General features: G+C 34.5%; 1 protein-coding gene across 4 annotated transcripts in view; it reads right to left on the bottom strand.

Annotated features, from left to right (window-relative positions):
• PXDNL (peroxidasin like) overlaps positions 1-24,980 on the bottom strand; it is a 522,877-nt gene that overhangs the window by 140,404 nt on the left and 357,493 nt on the right. For all 4 annotated transcript variants that reach the window (XM_072604570.1, XM_072604572.1, XM_072604573.1 and 1 more), the window contains 3 exons: positions 23,594-23,665; positions 11,574-11,743; positions 6,334-6,451 (listed from right to left, as the gene is read on the bottom strand). In XM_072604570.1, the coding sequence (XP_072460671.1) occupies positions 6,334-6,451; positions 11,574-11,743; positions 23,594-23,665 (360 nt within the window). The remainder of the gene's footprint in view (positions 1-6,333; positions 6,452-11,573; positions 11,744-23,593; positions 23,666-24,980) is intronic.

A 24,980-nucleotide genomic window follows, 5' to 3' on the forward strand; every position in this document is an offset into this window, starting at 1 on the left:
CGTAAATGTTAAAATGTCATATAAATGTAAGCTGTGTACTCTAATGAGCTCAAATTTTTACAGACAGATTTAGTTGACCTTGGAGTGTGGGACTGGGAGAAGAGGGGGAATCAAAAGTCCTTCCTTGTGGAAAGGGGTAAAATGAAATCCAAAAATACCTGAAAGGGCATGACTTGGGGGGGAAAGAGTATTTTGCTTCTAAAAACCTCAAATTCTAAAAGAAAAAAGTAACAAAGATAAAAGCTAGAGAACTTAACCAAGGATCAATACAAACTAAATTGATAAAAATGTAAGAACACTGTCAGAAAGGTAAAGCCCTAGAGTTCACTTAAGAGTTTTCTTTAAAAGTCAATGACAACTAAAAATCAGGAGGCAAGGAGAAAAACGAAGGGACAGGCTCATTGTTTAAGATGGTTTGGAAAATATTAGTGAATGGCAGAGAGAAAGAGAGGCTATCCAATTACTTTTTTGCTTAGTTACGTTGGAACTGAAAGTCAGGATAAGAGAGAAATAAACATAATAAAATAAACAAGAACGAGAAAGTCTGAGTAAGAGAGTATGTACTTTCTCTAAATGAGTTAAAATTGAGAAAATTACATCAAAAGCAATTGTAAAGATTTTACAGATATGCCCTTTGTGCCACTACTTGTGATTTCTGATCACTAGAAGCTAACACATTTTCACATAGAACAAGTCAGACTCAACTAACCATATTTTGTTTCTTGGGTGATTATAGATTAGTAGTCCATTTGCAATATAATATGCCTGGATTTCAGCAAGACATTTGAAAAGGTCTCTCAATAAATGTATACACAAGGCAGAAGAACTAACTAGATGATGAGTATTGTCCAGTTGTTTTCAGTCATATCTGACTCTTCATGATCCTACTTGGTGTTTTCTTGCTAAAGATACTGGAGTGGTTTACCATTTCCTTCTGCACTGCATTTCACAGTTGAGGAAACTGAGGCAAATAGGGTTAAATGACTTGCCCAGGGCCACATTGTGAGCAAGTGTATGAAGCCAGATTTAAACTCAGGATAAGGAGTCTTCCTGATTATAGGTCCAGTTCTCTATCCACTGAGCTAACTAGCTTCCCAGATGATGGCACAATGAAGTATATTCAGAATTATTTGATTGCCTAGGTCCAAAGAGAGGTGACCAATAAATTAGTATCACCCAGACAGGTTTCTAGTGAAATTCCACCCATCTCTGTCCATAGCCATTATCCGGTCATCACTTTTTCAGAGATGTTGATGAAAATAACAAATTACATACCGATTAAACCTACAAGCAAAAAAAAGTAACCAACGTAATCATTAGCTGACAGTGAAGATATAAAAATATCTAAATATTGGGAACAAGATGAAGTTTAGTAGAACATCCTGAACCTAAGATTTTAAAAATTTTACAAGTAGAGGACCGGAAGATTTTAAGGATGTCTTTATTTTTTTCAATCCTCTGGGCTTTAGTAAACTGTTAGCTCAAAAATTATTTAAAATTGTGACTTGGATGTGGAAAATACTAACATGATCTTTTCCTGAATTAAGAGAGAAGTATAAATTTCCTAATGGGAAAGAAGATAATCTCACTCTATGCTAACACAGTCAGAACACATATAGTGAATGATATCCTTTTCTGAATATCACATTTTAGTAGGGATATGCTGGCAAGCTTGAGCATGTCTAGAAGAGGGAGAAGAGAAAGGAATCTCAAAACCAAACAACCAATAAAAAGGAACCACCAATTAAAGGAATTTGGGATGTTTAGCCTGGAGAAAAGAATAACTAGTGAGCACATGATCAATGTCTTCTACTGTTAAAAGTGCTGTCATGAGAAATCTTCAGCTTGGCCTGAAAGATGGAAGTTATGGGTGGAAATTATAGGAAAGATCTCTCTGTAATGTGGGAAAGAACCTGAGAGCAGACTCAAACTGGAATGGGCTACCTTGTGTCTTACTGAAAGCATTACTGTAGAGGTGAGATTAATACTTAATGAGCATATTATAGAAGGAATCTATGACTCACATGGAGGTAGACTAGATCACCAGAATCACAGTGTTAGAAGGGATCTCAGTTCCTTTTTCTGCAAAATAAAGAAATTGGATGAGATGACCTACAAAGGTCAAATGGTGGATATGGAGTCATGAAGACCTGCCTTGGACAATTGCTAGCTGTGTGACCTTAAGCAAATGTTTCAGTCATTTTCTTCATCTACAAAATAATAGCACCAATCTTACATGGCTGTTGTGAGAATAATTGGTAATAATATATGTGTGTACATTCCATATACATATATTTATAAAGTACTTAGCAAAATTTAAAGTGCTAACATAAATGTTAGCTATTGTTATTGTCATAACTCTATGTCTAAATTTATGAACCTATAAATCAGGTATTTTCAAGTCCAACTTATGCTTGAACTGTACTTCTCATACAGTTCCCCCAGAAGTAGTCATTTTGGTGCCTACTGGGCCAACTGGGTCATTTGTCACCCCCTCTCCTCTAGTTATGTCATTTTTTATAAGAGTGCATTTCATATTAAAAAAACATCCAGCATACCCCTCCTTTGTCATCAGTCAAGAAAAAAGATGCAATTAAATCTTTTGTTCACTCATTCCATTGTCTTCATTTCTAACTGTCTTCCCCTCACTACCCCCAAAAAGGTATAAACAGAAAAGTGATTTTGGGGAATATGGGCTAATTATCAGTTATCTAACATCATGAGCTTTCCATTTCTTCTAATAGGTGTAAAACCTCATAAAAACGAGAATTTCTACAAGGAATTATTTTGGAAATTATAAATCCATTTAATTAATTCTTTTTTAGTAGTCATTTGCCATTGGTAAAATTCTGCTCTGTTGGGAAACCTACTATCTCCTGAGGAAGCTTAATTAACTTTTTAAAATCTCCAAGTCTTAGGACATTTTTCCCAATATCAAACTGAATTCTGCTTTTGTTGAATACTTATACCCATAGTACTCCTAGTGCTAGTTAGGACCTCTGGAGTTGGAGAGGAAGTCATCTCTCTCTCTCCCATGTAACATTTAAGGATGGTTAAGACAATCGCTAAATTTTCTACATCTCATCTCCAAGCTAAATACCCTAGTTCCTTCAACCAAACATCATAAAGCATGAATTCTGGTACCCTAAACATCCTGGTTGTACTCTTCTAGATTCACTCCAGAGTGACAACGTTCTTAAGATATGGTATCCAAAATTAAACAATGTTCAAGAAGTGAACTGATCAGATCAGAGGACATAAAATTACCACCTCCCTTGTCCTACATACTATGCCTACCAATGAAACCTGACATTTCTCACATATATATGTATATATATATATATATATATATATATATATATATATATACACATATATACACACACAAGTGTTTATGTGTGTGCATGTACATACATGCATATGTGTATGTATATATACATGTTTATATGTATATACATATATAGTGACATATTATATAGAGATATATTTAAACCATGTCAGCACTATTTGCTCATTTTGAACTTTCAGTTTACTTAATTCTTTATATTTAACAACAACTCCCTCACACTGTGATCACAAATATCTGAAATTATAACTATTTTTATTATTAGAAATGTACATTTATCTCTATTACATTTCATATTGTAAGATTTAGAACATCGTAATAGCTAAGATTTTATCCTCAAACATGCCAATTGTGCCCTTTACTATAACTTTATGTCATCTGTAAATTTAATGACCAGGCCGTCTATGCAACTTACACAAATAAACAATCTGTGACCATGGATAGATTATTTCCTCCAAGTTGAAAGCAATCTTTTTAAAACTACCCTCTGGATATAATCTTCTGACCATATCTAATCCAGATAGATGTATGCTCACTAATCCCACAGCTCTACATCTTATCCAAATAAATAACATGAGAGACTCGGGCAAATCTTTGCTGAAATGCATGTATATTATGTTTAGAGCAGTCATCTTACCTACTAATATAGTAACCTCATCAAAAATAAATTTCATTTAGTCTACTTTTCCTGTCCTTGATGAAGCCATGCTGGCTTTTTGTGATTGCTTCATCCTTGTCGAAATGCTCCTAGATCAGAAGTTTAATAAAAATTTTTGCCAGAAGTTTTGTCAGAAATTGAAACTATGATATACTATTGTCTTTCATGAAAATCAGTACTGTAGAATTTCCCTTGTCTACATCTTGTCAAATATCATTAACATCAGATCAGACATTCTCTTAGCATACTAGGAAGGTCTTCTTTAGGACCTGATAACTAACTAACTGTTAAGTGGTAGCTGCTCCCTTAGAATTATCTGATCACTTATCTTCTGTTTTAACTCTCTGGTAATATTGATTGTCTAATCTTTCCAAATATAGACCTTTTTCTCTTGTAGAGAAACTAAAGATAAAAATGAGCTGAGCTTCTTTCCCAACACTTAGAGAAAATTTTTCCATCATTACCTTCCCTGCCAGTGTGATTCAATGACTCATTGAATTACACACCCCCAAAAAAATCTTTGAAGATGCCACTCCAGTGACCCAGGCTTGTAATCCTGAAATCATCTTTGACTCTCCCTTTTATTTTGCCTCCATACCAATCAGTTTCCGATTCTTGTTGACTTTACTCCCACCACATTTTTCAAATTTGTCTCTTCTGCATTCATATTATCATGATTCTAGTTTGGGCTCTTATCCTTCTTGTTTGAACGACTGTAATAACCAATTGGTCTCTCTACTTCCCATATTTCTCATCTCTAATCTATCTTGCATATAACTGCCAAAATCATCTTCTTAATGTCCAGCCATAATTATATCATCCCCCTGATCAAAAGTTTTCACTGTCTATACAATAAAATAAAAAACCTTGGCTTGACATTTAAGTCTATCCTCTCCTCCCCCTAGTCAAAGATCTGGCTCCTATTTTCCTTTCTACACTTATTTCATATGACTCACAATTGCAAATTCTATATTCCACCTTCTATCTATTCCTAAAACTCTATACTCCACCTCTGTGCAAATGCAGAGTCCACCCTCCACACTTGTGACTCATTTCTGCCTCAACCCTGCCTCTCAGAATCTTTCTTTCTCCTCAGTCATTCTTCAAAACTCAGCTCAGGCATCATTTGAGAAATCTTACCTAATCTCCACTGCCCTCCCTTTCCCAATTTTTCTTACACTATGCTTTTTTTTGTATAGATGTTTTATTTCTCAGTAGAATGTCAGTTCACTCCCCTTCCCCCCCAGGAAGTCTTGTGTTCATCCTTCATTGCCAAAGAAGACCATGCCAACAGAGAAATGATGACATGACTTGCACTTCACTTTGTTTTGAGTGGGAGTGGGCTGTGCAGGGTCACCAGCCTCACTTCTCCTCCAGAGCCATCTGAATTCAGTGACCAGATATTCATCAGGATGACCCAAGATGCACTGGGAGACCTTGGCTCCTTTAGGCCAAGGTCTATGCAGGTACTCACTTAGGGTGAAGGAATGCCCATTCATTGAATAGGCCTATTTAAGAAGTAGCCAGGGCATGATCCCTTTAATGAGGCAAAGAAAAAGAAAGACATCAGGCTGGGAGGGAGTAACCCAGGAAGTCTAGTGATAGAGAGAATTACTAGCCAGATGAAGCAATCCAAGGCAAAAAGTTGTCAATCTTTTTCACCTGATAGACCCTCACCCCCACCCCTACCACTGCCATGGAATGGGTAGTGGAGTTTGTTGCATTATGCCAAATCAAGTTCTTTCCTCACTGAGACACGTTTCCTTGTACAAACCAGAGCTTTCCGTGGGTTCACCCTGGAATATTACCTACACAGGCCAATTTAACCCCATCTATACAAACACAGAGAAATTTGTAATATTTCATTACAGGGAGATAAGTGTTGCAATATGAATAATGGCCTACGCAATATTAGAATATTAAAGATACACCTGGTTTCAGGCATTATATGACCAATCTCAAATTTGTTTAAACCTGAAACCTATGAAAGGGGAGTATTTTTTCCACCCAATTCAATTTAGAATGAATTATTTTGCTCAATCCTTTCTCCTTCTAAGGATGACACAAAAGTATTTTAACTAGTTCCCTAATCATATACATTCATCATTATTGTCCCAAAATATATACTGTTTTAAAAGACACTATGGATAGCTTAGGCCATTGAGATAGAGGCAAAGCTAAAGATCATGCCTGTCAAAAAGTCCTCCAGATGTTTTTCTATTATCTTTTCTTCTCCAGGTCAAAGATGAGATTAAAGATTCTCAGGGCACTGACATTTGAAACCAGGTTACTGTGCACACACACACGAGAATATTTATAAGGTATTTACTTGTTATGTAGCCAAATAATCTTGGGTTTAGGATTTCCTTCTGCCCGGCAAGTAAAGTAGACAGTGTTCCCTGAAGTAACATCCACATCTTGGGGCTCAAAGGTAATTCGAGGTCTCTCTGTAATAAAAGAATTAAGTTGACTTAGGAGAAATCTTAAAAGATTAATATTTCACCATATGCTACAGAGGCTATTTAAAAGGAGGTGGAGGAACATTTCAGAGCTCTTTTGATAAGCTAGGCTTATGTGAAAGCAGAAGTTTACATAAGATTTTATCACCTAGCAAGAAATTCATGAAATATCACCCAATCCTTTCATCACCATTTTTGCATACTTAAAGGCCTTTAGACATCTCAGTTGTATTTTCTGTTTGGTAATTAGAAATATTTTTTTGCTTACAATTCACCTCATGGCAAAAATCTGCAGTGCGGCATTTTAAGTCAAGCTTTCTGAGTGCTCTAATTTCTAAAAGTTCAAAGCAACTATATTTATGGGAAGGTTTGGATTTTATGGGTCAATTTTTCAAACCAAGTGGCTAAATTAAACTTGCAGTTTTACATGAACTGTTCCAGGACAATTAGCTTTCTAACCACCCAGTTTATGCATTTTACTTGGGGTTTCATAGACCAATCCTTAAACCTTGATGAACAAAAATGCTTACCTATGCAAGCTAATGTTCCCTTTCCATAGACTAAAGTTTGAGTGCTAGAAGCATGAAAGCATTTTAAATTTAATTGTAATAAAACATGTTTAAGATTCTTCTGAAAAGGCTCATATCCTACTCAATTAAATTTGAAAGAAGTCATTGTTCAGACAGGTGTTTCACTTTTTACAGCAAATCCCATATTTTTCTCTTTATTCTTTACAGTGTGTCAAAATTCAAGTTACTACTAGAACCTCCCTGTCATGAAGATTCTCCCATGCCACTAGCTGACGTCTGGCAAGAAATCAAGAGGAAGATCTGTTAAAAAATTTTTCACAATCATTTGAGTTGATTACTTTGTTACAGAAAAAGGGAGAGAAGTAGTTAGTCAATTAGATATATACGGTTCTTACTATTTGTCAGGAATCATGCTAAGCACTGGAGATATAAAGAAAGGCAAAAAAACCAATCACCCAAACAACAAAAAAACCATTCCTTGCTCTCAAAGACTTCACAGTCTAACAGGGTAACAGCACACAACACATAACAATGTACAACCAGGTATATACATATATATATATATATATATATATATATATATATATATATATATATATATATATATATAGGGCAAATTGGAAATAATTTTACAGGAAGGGCACAAAGATTAAGGACTGAGAAATACTTCTTCTAGAAGGTAAAACATTAGCTGAGATTTGAAGAAAACCAGGAGGGAGGAATGAGGAGGGAAAGAGTTTCAGGCATGGCAGACAGACAGTGACAATAATAAAAGTTGGGATATGGAGATGTCAAAGGGACAACAAAAAGGCCATTATTATTGGATCAAAACATATGTGGGGCTATTTGGGCGGGGGGGGGGGAGTGTAAAGGCATAGGAAAGTAGGTATAAGTCAGTCTATGGGGGATTTTAAAAGCCAAAGAGAGGATTTAATTTTGATCCTAGAGGCAATGGGGAGCCATTGGAATTTATTGAATGAGAGGGGTGGGGGGAGGTAACTTGGTCAGATATTTGCTTTAAAAAAGATCAGTCTGACATCTGAGAGGTGGATGGGCTAGAATGGATAGAGATTTGTGGCAGAGAGAACAACCAGCAGGCAGTAAGTGATGAGCTCCTAAGCCAAAGCAAAGCCAGCGTCAGTGAAAAGAGCTGGGCATATGAGAGAAATACTTTGAAATGACAAGTCTGGGTACAGCATAGGATTATGAATCTAGCACTACAGGGACCATCTATCCCAAAACCTCATTTTAGAACAGAGAAAAGTGAGGACTGGGGAAATAAAGTGACTTGCTTAAGGTGACAAAGGCAGTAAACAAAAGAAGCAGGATTTGAATTCAGATCCTTTGACTCTACAGCTTGTGTTCTTCTACTTTACTAAAGGACAAACCTTATCTATGAGGATTATAACATTGGCACTCCATATTTCATCTGAGAAACTAGATGAAACAGTGGATAGTGTTCCAGACCTGAAGTCAGGAAAACTCATCCTTCTGAGTTCAAATCTGGCCCCAGATCCTTACTAGCTGTGTAATTTGGGAAAGTCACTTAACCCTGTTTACTTAAGTTTACTATCTGTAAAATAAGCTGGAGAAGGACTGGTATCTTTGCAAAAGAAAAAACAAAAAACAAAACAAAACAAAAAAAAAAACCCTAAAACTCAAATAGGGTCACAAAGTCAGACACAACAGAAAACAACTAAACAACAACATATATTTTATAGAATTTCATGTGAAATGACGTATGTGAAAGCACTTAGTAGCTCAGAAAACCTAAATATAAGCCATTATAGTTATTTACCATCATCATAGAATTTTAATTGAATTGATATGGATTTGTGTCATCTCTCATGTTATCAGTATATAGAAATCATAGATTGTCTAATAAGATAATAGATTTGAAGCTGGAAAAGGACTTTAGACATCATTTTATCCAATCACTTCATTTTGCAAATGAAGAAACTGAGGCACAGAAAAGTTAAATCACTTGTCCAAGGACACACCAAGGAAAGGAGTTAAGTCAGCATGTGAATCCAAGAGCCCTGACTCTAAAGCACCACTTTTTCCAGCTCACCACATTTAAAAGAAATACACAGTACATTCTCATAAAGTTCAAAATGTTTTTAGAGAATAAATATTCTTTTAATGTGCATTCCTTTTTATCTGTTTTCATACTTAGTTTTGATCATGTTAGGGGATAAAGGGGAAAAATGAACAAATATCCATAACAGGAAATGAATCTCTATCCTCCTTAAACTTCTATCATAAGACTAATCAATTGTACTTATAACGGCTTGATTCAAGTTGTCAAAACAGGAATATATCACTTTTCTACTTAGGGTAAATATAGTATTTTTAAAACTTTAAAAAGTTAGCTACTGAAAAACAACTGAATTCTTATTCTCTAATTAGTCAAGAGATATTTCTTTACATGTGATTTGTATTTAAAGTAATCTGCTACATAAAAAATTAGTTTTAGGAATATAATGTTCTTTCACTGAAATGCAAGGACTTAAAAAAATTCCCAGGGGTCTTTTAAGGCAAAATGCCTTCCATACCCAGAGAAAGAACTTTGGAATTCAGTCACAGAATGTAGCAGATCATTTTCTTTTGTTTTATATTTTGGTTTGTTATATGATTTCTCCCATTCATTTAAATTCTTCTACACAACATGACTGTAGTGAAAATGTATTTAACAGGAATGTATGTATAGAACCTATATAAAATTGTATGCCATCTTGGGGAGAGAGAGGGGAGGGAGTGAGGAGAGAGGGGAAAAGTAATCTAAGTTATATGGTAGCAATTGCAGAACACTGAAAAAAAATAAAATTAATATAAAAAAAGAAATATAATGTTCTGTTGAAGTACAACTAATGAATTTGCTAATTTTTTTTCAAGTTATTATTTGGTCTTGAGAAGGAAAATCCATAGGCTTCAATACTTTGAGGAGTTGTGACTTCTCCAGGATGACTATTTCCCCCATCAACGCAGATCATAATCCATAATCCCTCTGTGATTTAGCAGATGGTCTTCAAGAGCTGCTATGATCAAAAAAAATGTGTTATTTCATAACCAAATTGGCCTCTCTAACCTTAGCTTGCTCGGTCTTCAGATACCAGGTATACACACCATACCTGGGACCAAATGTCGAGCCTTTTCACTTTGGCAAGATATGCAAAAATCCTAAAGTCATCTTCTATGTCATTATTAGACACTAGGAATTTAGTGAAAGACATATGTAGAGTGCATTTGGCTTGACTTTCTATTCTGCGGCTGAGTTTTTTGATTGACCTGTGATTAGTCATTATTATGATCTCCAAAATAGAAATGTGCCATATTGATTGATTCATCATTATTATAGCCCCCGAAAAAAGGATCAGAAAATTTATTGATTCTCTGTTAATTATTTACCTCTGTTAAATATCTGCAATTATCTTGCATGTAGATTGTCTGAACATAACTGTTTGTATGTTGTCACTACCATCAGACTATATGTATCTTGAGAACAGGAACTGTCTTTTCTGAGAATAGCACAAGGCCTGGAACAGCAAGTGTTGAATAAGTGTTTACTCGTTTACTACTGCACACATAGCTGTGTATAGTTAACACAACATAAAAGCAATGGAAAACACACTTCTTGTCCTTGTAGAACTTACAATCTAGACGGGGTAATAAAGGTAGAAAAGCCATCTAGAGAATATAAATGACAATCGTAAAGCGCAAACTGTATAGAAGAGCTGAGGAAGTTGGAGTAAAATGATCAAGTTATGCTGAAATTAATCAAAGAAGGTTTCTTGAAAGGAGGGAGACATGAATCAAGATTTGAAGGAAGTGATGGATATGAACTGGTAGAAAAGAGTTAAGAGAGTATTTCAGGGAGGCACAGAAGCAGGAAAATATATGTTCAAAACTGTTGGTTCACAAGGTCAATATCCTGAGCGTTTAAGGCTTTCCATTATTACCTCAATATTATACTATATAATTATTTAAATAATTTAATCTTTCACATTGACTACAAACTCTCCAGACTTTAAAACTAGTGTAATGTTAACATACAATAGAGTATAATGCTATAAAATGTTTGGGATTAATATATTTTCCTAATGCAGTGAAAACTTAAAACATAAGTAACTACTACTACATAGACATAACATCATAGTTTTCCTCAAACAAAATTTTATACTTTGTAGTTTAAAATTACTATTAACATAATTGCTCATCCTAATTGACAATGTAGTGTAGTGGACAGAACACTGAACTGGGAGTTGAAAGACCTCAGGTCTGAGCTCACCTCTCCTGCCTTGGCTAAATCATATTAATTTTCTGGTATGTGGTTTCTTTATTTGTAAAATGAGGGTGTTGAAAGAGATGTCTAAAGCTTTTTTTGCTCAAAAATCCTATGATTTTAAAGATTTCCTTTAAAGGAAAGACAGCATATGATGAAAAGAATGACAGTAATTCTTTTTTTTAAAGAACAGCCAACATCTCTGTGAGCAATTTTCCAAGTATATATCTATTAACAGGTACATTAAAGAAACAGGGTACATGAAAGCTCTAAGACATCATAAAAAAAAAAGACTCACCACAGTTGAATTCATCAGCTGTTAAGGAGGCAACTGATCTCCCTTGAAGACTTCTGGGATATTCACAGGTTGCAGCCGCCTGAGTGTGACCACTCTGAGTGTAGCCTTTTAAAAGCTGTCCCAGCCATGTTAGATCACAGTCACACACCAGAGCATTGGAATCTAGACGCCTACACATGAAGACAATTAAAAACAGATCACTGAAATCGTTTTGAATATGTCTTACTGAATATGACTGACTATCAAATGAGCTTCCATGTGCCTCATTTTACTCCATGGACTAAGACATGCACTTAGATAACATTTGATAGGTCTGGTGGCTGGAGTGGAGTCAGGAGGGTCTCAGGTCAAATGCTGCCTCAGAAATTAATGTGCTGTGACCCTAAGCAAGTTACTCTGCCGCCAGCTTACTGTAATCTATAAAATGGTTATAAGAACATCTACTTCTCATGAAGGCTGTGATGATCACATAAGATGACCACATAAAGAGGATCATATAAGATACTTTGCAAACATTAAAATACCATATACATGTATAAGTATACATATATACACATATACATAAGAGATATATTCACACATATGTTTTGTGTGTATTTATATAAACATACAGGATAAGAAAATGGCAACCATTTGCCAAAAAAACCCCTAAAAAATGACTAAACAGCAACAACCAATGCATATATGTATTTTTGTTATCATTACTTTTATTATCATTATTCATGATTTACAAAGCCCTTCACAAAAATTCCACGATTAGAGTATAGAAAACCTAGGAGCAAAACAAATATGCCTACCCTCTTTCATATTATTTGATACTGTTCTGAAAATGCTATCAAGAGCAACAAGACAAAGGAAAGGTATTAAAGGACTAATCACAGGTAAAGAGGAGCTAAACTATTCCTGTTTCTGATGATATTGTGGTTTATTTGAAAAACCCTGGGGAATTGGCAAAGATACTGAGACAATTAATAGCTTCTGCAAAGTTGTAGACTATAAAATAAATCCTCAAAAATCAACAGCATTTCTATATAATAATGGCAAAACATGAGAAACAATAATAAAAAGGAAATTTCATTCCAAAGAGCTACAAGATGCATAAAATATCTGGACATTAACCTTCCGATGTACACAAGAGATTTGTTGATCCAATTAAAAAGTACTGCTTAAAGAAATAAAGAACAACCTAAATTGCTGAAGGAATAGTCCAGAGCTCATAGCTAGACCAGTACAATAAACTAAACACAGCAAAACTGCCAAAATTAATTTACTCTTTTAATGCTATAACAATCAAATTACCAAGGGAATACTTTACAAAGTTAAATAAATTAAAAGCAAAATTCATTTGGAAAAACAAAATATCTAGACTATCAAGGGAAATAATAAAAAGAAGTAAGAATGAAGGAGTAATAACATTTCTAGATCTCAAACAATATTACAAAATAGTAGTTATCTAAACCATCTGACATTTGTTAAATAAGAGAGAGATCAATTGAACAGATTAGAAAAGGGAGATTCAAAAACAATAGAAGTCAATAATCCAGTGCTTAATAAAGTGTAAAACATGTTACCTAGGTGAAAATTCCCTATCTGACATTTTAAAAGGAAAAAAAACTGATGGGAAAACTGGAAAACAGTCAGGCTAGAAATTAGGTTCAGACCAACATCTATAGCTATTTAACACAATACATTTTAATTCAATATGTGACTTTAATATTAAAGATCATACGATAAAGCATTAGCAGAAAAAACAGATCATATACCTCTCAGAGATATGTGTAAGAGGTGGATTCTTAGCCAAAAAAGAGACAGATGCAAAAGATAAAATAGATAACTTTGATTAGTTGAAACTGTAAAGCTTCTACACTGATATTACCATACCTAGGATAAGAAGGGAAGTGGTCAAATGGGCAAAAAAATTTTTTTAGCAGATTTCTCTAATAAGGACTTGATATTCAAGATATTTAAACAATTAATACATGTATGTAAAACTAATACCCAAACAGATAAATGGTCCAAGTATAAGAACCAATATTTCTCAAAAGAACTGCAAATTATCCACAATCACATGAAAATGCTCCAAATGCACATCAAAAGAACTGAGCTTTCATCTTGCAGTATGCCAACTGGCAAAAATGACAAAAAATTGCAATACTCAATGGTGAAGGGGTTGTAGGAAGACTAGAACATGAATTCATTGCTGGTGGAGCTGCGAAATAGTATAACTATTTTGGAAAGCTAAAATGACTAAAACATCATATATACCCTTGAATCAGAGACTTCGTTACTGGGTTTATGCCCCTACTAAGCTATCTATAAGAAAAAAGTTCATATATACTCCGAAATATATATAGCAGCATTTTTTGTGATAGCTAAGAGTTAGAAATAAAGTAAATGGCCATCAATTTGGAAATGGCTAACCAAATTTTTGCACATGAATGTAATGGAATACTACTATGCTGTAAGAAATCATGTATGTGGTGAGTACAGAGAAGCATGGAAAGATCTATATGAACTGATACAGAATGAAGTAAGCCAACCAAGAAAACAATATACACAGTAACGATAAAGATGTAAAGGTAAACAACGATAAATCAAAAAATCAATAGTAAATTTTAAAATATTACAGAGATCAAGTGAAGCTTGAATGAAGAGATAGGAAAAGATACCCCCAAATTCCCCCTTCATGAAAGTGGGAGGTCCACAGGTGTTACACATTGTTTGTTTTCAGACTTTTTCAATGTGACTTTTTTCTCTCTTAAAAAATACTATCATGTGGGATGGTACTTAGGGAACAGGTGAAAGGGATACATGGGATGCTATGATAATGTAAGAAACAGAAAATATCGACCAAAACTTCTTTTTAACTAAATTATAGTAAGACTGATGTAGTGGATTGAGAGTAAGCTTGCAAATCAGAAAGATCTAAATTCAAATTCTGACCAGTGGGACACACATTGATTGTGTGATGCTGGTCAAGTCTCTTCCCCTTTCAGTACCACTCCCCTCTCCAGAAACTCTTTAAAACTGTAAGTTACAGAATAATTGGTAATGTGTATTTATAGAGTGAATTTCCTCACTGGACAAATCACAGATACCCCCCCGCCCCTTCCCCGCCAAAAAAACAAAAAAAATCCCATTTCATAGGTAGACTCTGATAAGTTAAAAGAATTACATAACAATTAAGTACCACCATTAGAACTCAAATCCAGGTTTTCTTTCATTAAATACAGCACTTTTTTTCACTCCCCCACAATGCTTCTCTGTATATGAGATGAAATCTTAGCGTTTATGAAATTGTGTTGCTTGTTAATCAAAGGAGTTATAGGTGGTGAGGGGTGTTGGTTTTTGTTTGAGACTTTGTATCTTTAGTTCTAACTCTATGACCTTATTATCTTATGGAGGGAAGCAGGCCCATTGACAACTTCTTTAAAATAATTAAGTGAAATCCACTAGGAAGTGTTCATTAAAACCTCACTGGGGAGGAGTGATTCATTCTCAAGAACTCAGGGATTGTTAATGACTTCCTTGACTTGGGCCAGGGGTGGGAAACCCATGGCTTCATGGCCACATGTGACCCTCTAGGGCCTCTGACTAAATCCAAACTTCATAGAAAAAATTCCCTTAATAAAATGAGTTTGGATTCAATGAAAAGCCTACAGTTAAGGACCTAAAAGGATACATGTGGCCTTGAGGCCACGGGTTCCCCAGCCCTGTCTTGGGCTATTGTGGGAGCCACTTCTATAAAAGAATCTTTACTGAAGAATCTTTTCTCCTGTTTTCTGGAAAGAGCCAGAAAAAGATGACATCAAAAAATAGTCCTCAGTCTGAGAGGATGAAGAGGATGATGCTTCTAGACTAGCACGCCCCTCATCACAGGGATGGCAATCACTTGACCCATGAATCAATTGGGAAAATGGTGGAATAGCAAGAATTCCTGAACCATCATATCGAGGGAATAGCTAAGGTACATGGCCATTGCAATCATAATCCCAGAGATGATAGAGCTATATGCATCATTTCCTAGGAGGACAGGGGTGAGGAGAGGGTGATGTTCCTGACCTTTTTTACAATGTAGAGTTTCTAAAAAAGAAAATTAGTTTCTAGGCAGCACTTAAATATTTATCTACTACAGAGAGGTAGGACTGCATAGTGTCATCTCTTAGAGATAATTTCCGATTTATTAATTATGTATATGTCTTGTTTATAAGTAGTTATGCTATATTTTCTCCCCCATTAGACCATGAACTCCTTGAAAGAAGGGGCTGGGGGTTTTTTGCCTTCTTTTTTAACTCCAGTGCTCAGCAAAAGTGTTAGCACATAGTAGGTATTTATTAAACGCTTATTGACGTGACACAGTGGCTAGAGAGCCACAAAGACCTGGGTTTAAGTTCTGTTTCCAATTCATACTTGTTATGTAACCCTAGGCAAATTACTTCATCTCCTAGTATTTTAGACAACTCTAAATGACTCTAATTTATAGTGAAGGAGCCAACTGGCATTGGCAGAAATGAGTCCCTATAGCAATAAAATCATAGGTCCAGTCCCTATCCCCAAGAATGCCATATACATTCAATAAATACCTACTGAATGAACTAGTTATTTCCTTTATACCACTTCTAAGAATTAAAGGCAAAAAGCCAATAAAATAACAATGCAACATCAGACAACAGACTCTTTCTGTTTTGTTGTTTTCAAGTTCTTTTTTCAATTTTTCAAAACATTTTTGAGTTCCAAAATCTTTCCCTCATTCCCTCCCTCCCTTTTTGCCCTCCCTGAGATGGTAAACAATCAGATATAGATTATATATGTACAATTATGTAAAGCATTTACATATTAGTCATTTTGTACAAGACTCAAATTTTTAAAAATGAAAGAAGTGAAAATAGCATGCTTTAGTTTCTAGTCCATCAATATCAGTTCTTTCTCTGGAGACAGATAGTATGCTTCATCACTAGTCCTCTGGATTGCCTTGGATCATTGTATTGGTGAGAATAGCTAAGTCATTCACAATTCTTCGTTGAACACTATTGCCGGTACTGTGTACAACATTCTCCTGGTTCTGTTCATTTCACTATGCATCAGTTCATGTAAGTCTTTCCAGGTTTCTCTGAAGTCATCCTGCTTGTCATTTTTTACAGTACAATAATATTTCATTACAATTATATACCACAGTTTGTTTAGCCATTTCCCAATTGATGGGCATCTCTTTTATTTCCAATTCTTAAGCCACTACAAAAAGAGCTGATATAAATATACTTGTATAAATAGGTCTTTTTCCCTTTTCTTGGATGTCTTTGGGATATAGCCCTAATTTTATTATAGAATTCAAAGGGTATGCACCACTTTTATAATTCTTTGGGCATAGATGCTCTCCAGAATGGTTGTATCAGTCCATAACTCTACTAACTAGTGACCCAGTTTTCCTACATCCATCCCCTCAAACAGTCAACATTTTCCTTTTTTTTGTCATATTAGCCATTCTGATAGCTGTGAGGTGGTACCTCAGAGTTGTTTTAATTTATATTTCTCTGATCAATAGTACTTAGAGTATTTTTTCATATGATTGTAGATAGCTTTGATTTCTTTATTTTTCCCTTCTGCCCTAACCCAGTAAAAAGGGTTTTGGTTAAGCAGATATATATGTATATATCCCAGATCATCTTACTTATCTCCTGAGGAACCTGTAAGAGTGTCAAGAAGCAAGTTAGAACAGAACATGTAACAACTGATTTGCTTAAGATTGGAAAAGGAGTATGAAAATGTTATATATTGTCATCTTATTTATTTTAACTTATATTCAGAGTATATCATGTAAAATTCAAGGCTTCATGAATCAAAAGCCAGAATTAAGGTTGTCAGAGCAAATATCAACCATCTCAGATATGCAGAAAATGCTATTTTGATGGTAGAAAGTGAAGAAGAATTAAGAAGCTTCTTGATGAGGGTGAAAGAGGAGAGGGTAAAAGCCAGCCTGAAACTTAACATCAAAAAAAAAAAAAACTAAGATTATACCAACTGGCCCCATCACTTTCTGGCAAACTGAGGAAGAAGAAATAAAAGCAGAGTAAGATTTTATATTCTTGGGCTCAAAGATGACTACAAATAGAAATTGCAATCATGAGATTAAAAGATGCTTGCTCCTTGGAAGGAAAGCTATATCAAATCTGGACAGCATAATAAAAAGCAGAGACTTCACCTTCCCAACAAAGGTCCATAAAGTTAAAGCTGGTTTTTAGTAGTAGTATATGGTTATGAGAGCTGAACTACAAGGAAAGCTGAGTGACACAAAATCAATGCTTTCAAATTGTGGTGCTCGAGAAGACTTCTGAAAATGCCTTAGACAGCAAAAGATCAAATTAGTCAGTATGTAAAAGAAATAATTCAGACTACTCATTGGAAGATCAAATACTAAAGCTGGAATGTAAATACTTTGCAACACAACGAGAAGCTGGGACTCTTTGGAAAAGAACCTAATGTTGGGAAAGAATAAGGTAAATGGACTGCAACGGATGAGATGGAAAGATAGTGTCATCTAAGTAACAAATATGAGCTTGGACAGACTCAGAAGATACTGGAGGAAAAAAGAGCCCGGTACACTATGGTCCATGGGGTCAGGAAGTCAGATATTACCGAATGAATAACAATAACAAAAACATACGTGCGTACAGTTATAGACATATCTGATATATTTGTGTGTGTGTATGTATGTGACCATTTACTCTTCGAGTTTATGATAAATACATGCTGTGTTGTTTTTTTTTTTTACTGTTTCTAATATCTGACTACAATATGCAGAAACATTATTTGAGTTTCACAAAATCCTACTTGGTAAAGCAACACAACCTTTGAGGGCTCAAATGTACATGAAAATAAGCCAGAACCTATAAAAAAAGTCTCCCTACAAACACTGGAAAGAATATCATAGTCCATAATGAAACCATAGATAACAAATTTGAATATGTAATAGAATAATATCCATCTGAACTTCCAAAAGAATTTTTCAATTTCAATTCAATTTCAAGTGGTTAAGAGAATCCATTGAGAAAGTTAAGGAAACATGAAGCCATTCCAGCCCTAAGAAATGGAAACAGTCAACCAGGGAAGTATGGTCAATCTCATGGGATGTCATTAGCAGTTCCCACAATATTCTTATCATGGCAGAATCTGATACAGCAAGTGAGAACAGTAGACTCATCATTTCAGAGACTCTTGGAATTTTAGAGCCTTAAAAATCATCCAGTGAAAAAGTGAGTTTTCTGAGGTAATACAGAATATGGCAGAAATGGGACTACAACCCAGGTCTCCTGGCTCTCTCATTCTGAATAGCTGATGTTATATCCCACTGAGGAATAATATGTATCTGCACTACTACCAAGTAATTTAAATTTAGAGAGGGAGAACTATCTTCTTCCCTCCATTTGAAAGTTACATTATGGCATCCTTTATTTTAATGGAACTTTCACTTATGAAATTACATGTAGCAGAGGGGAAAATAAATAGGATGGGAAGATTTTAAGTGCTGTGCAGAATAGTACTTTGGCTAAGTTGGTGTCTTTCCTTTGGGAATAGCTAAACAAACTGTGGTACACGAATTTAATCAGATATTACTGTGCTATGACAAATAATGACTATTAAAAATCAGAGAAGCTTAGAAAGGATTATATGAACTGATACAAAGTAAATGAAACCAGAAAAAAGCATATATAATGCGTACAACCATAGAAATAGAAATAGTAACAGTAAAGATTGATCAATCCTGACCCTAAATATTAGATGAGAAAATTTGCCAACCTCTCTTATTTGCAGTAGAACATTGTGTATAAAGTGTGGTTCAATAGATATCTGGTCAGTTTTGCTCACATGCTTTTTTTCCCTCTTTTATTTTATTTATTTTTTGGTACCAAGGAACAGTTTGCTGGCTAGGTGTGAGAGGGAAGCATACATGCAGAAATGAAAGAGATGCAAATACAAATTGTGTCAATAAACAATGATTTTAAAGGGGAAATGAACTGTATTTTAGATATAAAAGGCACAGATTGCTTGCTCAGGAAGTGCACTGTTGGGTTCTGATTGTCCTGGATTATTCCTTGTCACTGATCACTTTGTTGTGTCAGCAGCTTGATTGAAAAATAGAGCAAATTCAGCATTACTGAGTCCAAAAGTTCATTCATCTGATTAGCGCTCTCTGTTCAGTGTCTGGTTGTCTCATCAAAAGGAGTTTGCAGTTGCTAAATATGAAAGAGTCAGTTCTCACTTCAGTGCCCATGTGAGACTCTTATCTACGTGAATGGGAGCTAAATGCAAGAAGTGATGGCATTAGAGATCCCTTGGGATACATTGGAAATGCCAAACTCTAACAGGCTGTAATGTCTCACTTTCCTTAATTACAACATCATTCACCCTCTGGGTCTTCATGGGCCATATGACACTTTCTTTTCTTCTATGTATTCTTTCAGTCCCAGATTTTCATTTTTTTAAATCCAATAAAAAGGTCAGGTCTTTTTTTATTGTTGTTATCACAATGACCTGCAATTAAGTTGTCCAGAGTAACCAAAGAATAGTAGGAAGGGTGAATTTTTTTAAGCTTAATATGGTAAAGGGCTAGAGGATTCCAGATCTGCACTTCTTCTGAAAGCTCTATTTTACAACGTAGGCTATGCAATGGTGATGTCAAATTCACAGAGAAACGGGGGCCATGAAGCTGCAGAAGCATCCCTGAAGACTACAGGTTGACTCAGTTTTAAGATGTAATTTTATCCATGTTTTATTGGATTTTGTTAAATACTTCCCAATGATATTTTCATGTAGTTCAGGCAGCATTTCAGGACTGTTGTGAGCAACACATCTGACAACTTTCTATACGGTGAGATTATGTACAAACTTTGCCTGAGAATGAAACACGGAAGTTTGGTTTTTGAAATACCTGATGATTTGAAAGGAACAGATACATGTTTACAAGAAAGGAGAAGCTTTATTGAACATTTCTTAAGTTTATCAAAAATTGATCATAATAGCTAATGTTTGGGTGCTTTACATGCATGATTTCATTTGATCCTGACAGTGACTCTTTGAGATGCGAGCAATAGGTATTATCATCCATCCTCTTTTTGCAGATGAAGCCATTGTGGATCAGAGAAAAGTTAAGTATCTTGCCCATGAGCATGCAGTTAAGCAGTGTAAGAGGGAGGATTCCAAGCTCAGCATTCTTTCTGCCATGATAAGCTACTTCTTTAGTGCTAATTTTGAAATCACCAGGATCTCTGCATATACTGAATTCTAATCTGCAAGGACTAATGTGCACGGCAGAACAGAAAGGAAAATGAGCAGGCCTAACCTTGGCCTTGGTAACTTCCAGTCTCAGACAATACAGAAACAGTTATTCATTCCCACCTACGTCACATTTTTGCTTGAAAGGTACTTTTCCAAGAAAAAAAAATGAATCATGAAGAATACAATTTTTGTATCTGAAAATAAAATGAGAAATTATTTATGCTTTCATAATGCCATCCCCCGAGGATCTGGAAGCACTTTCTGAAAGTCATGTCACTAATCTTCACAATGCCCCCCTGTAAGTTAGTGCTTATCCAGAATTATATTTCCTATGGTACAGATGGAGAAACTGATACAGTCATACATATGGACATATTGGTAACATAAAAGTAGAATTCAAACTCCTTTCTCCCATTCTAATGTCTCCCCATTAAAGCATTGCTAAAATGCTTCCAAATAATTTTGAAAGTGGAATTATATTCATCTTTAGGTATAATTCATTTGATTTTTTTCCTTTTTCCTTTAATCTTGAAAATCTCTATTACAGCCTTAAACTGTGGAAATTACTTAACTACTTCTCTATCAAATCGTAGAAAGGATACAACCAGCCTTAGTCAAGGGAGTTTCCACAATGGAAGTTCCTCATCTTGACAAAATCATAGATACTTCCAGAATTCTGATATTATGGACTGTAAGTAGTATAAAAGACTGAAGATAGGAATACTAGGTACACTATAGTACTCATTCTGTCATTGACAACAGAGTTTAAAGCAAGTTCTTTACATCGGTCTCCTGTCTGTAAAACAGAGAAGATACTTTCCATCTTGCTAACATTAATGAGACCATATAAAACACTTCAAAATCTTTGGAATAATAATAAACTTTGCTTAAAACAAACACAGCCAGATTGCTCACCTAGTTTCATGACCTCTTGGGACACTTACTAGTATTTATATTTTGTGTTCCAGTAGCACATAATGAAAAACAGTTTTAATCATTTGAACCAGTGAAAAAAAGTATTGACGTAGAAAAGGCAAGGTGTGAGGAGGGTGGGGAACCTCTGGAGGAAAACTAACATTATACTGATAACAAGTTATGTTTTCAATACATGTATAGGAGATTAAATCATCAAAACTAAAAGATGTCATTATATAATAAATTCTCTCCTAAGCTATAAGCCTCAAAGGTAAGCAGGTACTGTGTCTCAACCATATCTGTATCCCTTCCAACATCTAGTTGGCAGGATACACTGAACATACGAGGTGCCTTTCTTTATATCCTCAGGGTCTACAACACTAGCTGGCACACAATAGCTGCTTAATAAATGTTTATTGACTAATATTTTTTGAATTGAAGTAAACTGAATTGAATAATACCTGAAATTACCAAGACAGATAAGTAAAGACAATATGAAACTCTAAAGAAAGGGAAAACATATCCCACTATTAATTGAAGAATCATATCCAATAAAGAAGTTGGACAGGCTGGATGAAAATAATACAAAAATTGGAAGACCCTGTAAGAAAAGATGCTTGAGTGCTAGCTGAAGAAACATCACTGACATTTCAAAAAAATTCTATTCACATTTTTCATTGGATTCTGTAACAGTTTTGATGAAGTAAGCAACAAAAAAAATCGACTTTTGTTAAGGGCACTGGTAAACAGAGATTTAGAAAATAGATCAAAGGTAGAGAGACATGTGAAATCTCTTTGTGCATGGAATATAGGCCCAAAGTACACTGTATCAAAAAAATGATAGATTGCCCCAGCGGAGAATTCTCCCACTTGAGAATTACCAAATATGTTAAGAGAAAAAAAGAAAAAGAAATTCTATCTGAGAAAAGGAATCATTAAGAGAGGTGAGAATGAAGCAGTTCTTTTCTTTCACTCACGACTTCTAACATTTGCAAAGGTTCACAATATTGTCTCCTGACACCAACTCACCAAAAACATGAGTATTTTACTCTTAAGAGTTGGCTTTTACTTAGCCTTCACACTCTCTTGCCCATAAGTCTTCTTTTTCCAGCAGTGGACACATTCAAGATATCTGGCAAGGCTTAAACTGTCAACAACTTAAGGCCACCAACAGATGTTCTTTTGTCTGCTTTCTGAAATGTTCTCAATTACCTAGAGTCATGGAGTGGAAAATCCATATCTTTATCATTCATCTTACAGCTGATGCTTAGATTTGTGTGTACCAGTGAAAAATATAAGGACACGTATAGAGAAAAAGAAGGGTACACAGAGAGAATGGAGAAGTGTGGGGAAACAGTAATCTACAAGAAAGAGGATCTGAAAGAGGAAAGTTTAATGCAGAGACAGATGAGAATGATAAGGAAAAAGGGGACTGAAATAAGGATCACAACAGGAAATTAACCGAACTTAGTTATGCAATTCCTTTGCAAATCTAGAATGTTGTAGCATTCTCTGTTTTTAAGGAAAGTTTGAGAAAAGAAAGATTAGAAAGTCTAGATTTCATAAGAAATCACTGGACAAGAAATATAATAGTAATCACATAACTCAGCTAGATTTATGAGAAATAGCAGATTGATTATAGTTCCATCTGTGACAAGCTATATCAAATATCACTTTCCTCCACACAACTAGAAAAATCTGAAACACTTTCTTACCTAATACTCCAAAGTTGCCATCACCTTTCAAAATACAAAAGCATAAAGGAAAAATCTCTTCTTTGTATTCTATTTTATTCTAATTTTAATTTAGGAGGAAATGTCTTTAAAACTTACAGTCTCTTCAGTGAATCCAGATTAGAAAAGCTCCCAGCTGGAATTTTTGACAATTTATTGTTGTGCAGAAATCTGAAAAACAGAAAATAATGCTTAGTCAAAATAATAATAAGGTTTTAAAACAGACATTATTCCCCAAAGGATGATACCTTTTAAAAATAAAATTATTCCCCAGAAATGTATAAGAATAAATGTTAAGTAACTAAGAAGTATGTATCATCACCAGTATTATTCAAAATTGCATTAGAAATGCTAATAAAAGAAAAAGAAATTAAAGGAATCAGAAAGGCAATGAGGTAAGAAAATTATCTCTTTTGCAGACAAATTGATGACATACTTGGAAAATTCTAGAAATCTAACTAAAAAGCTAGTTGCAAAATTAATAATTTTAACAAAGTAGCAGAATATGAAATACATTAATCATTGGCATTTCTATATAGCACCAACAAAATCCTGCAAGAAGAGATACTAAGAGGTACCCCATTTAAAATAATTTTAGACAGCATAAAATACCTAGAGTATACAAACCCAGAAACTATATGAACATAAATATAAAACAATTTTATACAAATAAAGTCAGATTTAATAACTGAAGAAATATTAATTGTTCATGTGTGATCACTGACAATATAATAAGAATGACAATTCTACCTAAACTAACTACTTACTCAATGCCATCTCAATTAAGTTTATGTATGTGCATGTGTATATATATATATATATATATATATATATATATATATATATATATATATATATATATATATATATATATATAATTGAGGTAGAAAAATAGCAAAATTAATTTAGAAGAACAAAAGTCAAGAATATCAAAGGAAATATTTTTTAAATAAAGGAAAGAGGTTTAGCAGTACCACATCTTAAACTCTCTTATATATGATATATTATCCAAACTATCTGGTACTGGGTAAGAAACAGAAAAGTGGATGAGTGGATCAGAGCAGACATAACAATACACATTATTAAATGATTATGCTAACCTTGTGTTTGACAGATGCAAAGATTTAAATTTTGGGATAAGAATTGACTGGTAAAAAAAAAGTTGTTAGAAAACTAGAAAGCAGTCTAGTAGATACCGAGTATAGATCTTACACCATTTACTAAGATAAGGTCAAAATAGATATATGGCCTAGATATAATTGGAGATATCGTAAGTAAATTAGAAGAACACAGAACATATTACCTATCAGTCTTATGGAAGGCAGAAGAATTTATGAATAACCAAGAGATAGAAAGCATTATAAGATGCAAAATGTATAATTTTAATTGCATTAAATTTAAAAGGCTTTGTACAATTAAAACTAATCGAGCCAAGATTAGAAGGAAAGCAGAAAATTAAGGAAAAATTTTTATAGACATTTTCTCA

Source organism: Notamacropus eugenii, chromosome 4 (genome assembly GCF_028372415.1).
Source record: "Notamacropus eugenii isolate mMacEug1 chromosome 4, mMacEug1.pri_v2, whole genome shotgun sequence".
Lineage (NCBI taxonomy): Eukaryota > Metazoa > Chordata > Mammalia > Diprotodontia > Macropodidae > Notamacropus > Notamacropus eugenii.